Source organism: Cynoglossus semilaevis, chromosome 10 (genome assembly GCF_000523025.1).
Source record: "Cynoglossus semilaevis isolate Cse_v1.0 chromosome 10, Cse_v1.0, whole genome shotgun sequence".
Lineage (NCBI taxonomy): Eukaryota > Metazoa > Chordata > Actinopteri > Pleuronectiformes > Cynoglossidae > Cynoglossus > Cynoglossus semilaevis.
This window is the reverse complement of record NC_024316.1, coordinates 19,401,537-19,402,135: the sequence shown is the minus strand read 5'-3', so window position 1 is coordinate 19,402,135 and position 599 is coordinate 19,401,537. Positions and strand designations below refer to the sequence as shown.

At 52.1% G+C, this 599-nt stretch overlaps 1 protein-coding gene across 1 annotated transcript in view; it reads left to right on the top strand.

Moving 5' to 3' along the window:
- LOC103385464 (metabotropic glutamate receptor 7-like) overlaps positions 1-599 on the top strand; it is a 25,837-nt gene that overhangs the window by 11,637 nt on the left and 13,601 nt on the right. The window contains exon 4 of the mRNA XM_008319365.3: positions 148-302. Within this exon, the coding sequence (XP_008317587.1) occupies positions 148-302 (155 nt within the window). The remainder of the gene's footprint in view (positions 1-147; positions 303-599) is intronic.

Genomic DNA, 599 nt, shown 5'->3' with positions numbered 1-599 from the left:
GAGGGGGAGGAAGAGGGGGGAGGGGGGGAGAACAGTTCTCTGTAGGAGTAACCCAACAGTTCCTGTGGTTCATCCTAACTAATTATAAAGTTTCTCCATGACATCATCACCCCCCCCCCCCCCCCCCCGTCTACACCTCCGTCACAGGGGACTCCTCAACGCCACCAAGAGGGCCAATCAGGTGGGACATTTCCTGTGGATTGGATCTGACAGCTGGGGGGCCAAGAGCGGTCCAGTGGACAGGCTGGAGGACGTGGCTGTGGGGGCGGTCACCATCCTGCCAAAACGCTCCGCCATCAAAGGTACGGGGGGGCGGGGGGGGTGAAAAGTACTACAGAGTGAAGGAACGTTCCTCCACAGAACTGTTGGAATAGATGGATCAGAGTAAACTGAACAGAGTACTGATGGTACTGTTACTGATGGTACTGATGGTACTGATGGTACTGATGGTACTGATGGTACTGATGGTACTGATGGTACTGATGGTACTGATGGTACTGATGGTACTGATGGTACTGATGGTACTGTTACTGATGGTACTGTTACTGATGTTACTGATGGTACTGTTACTGATGTTACTGATGGTACTGTTACTGATG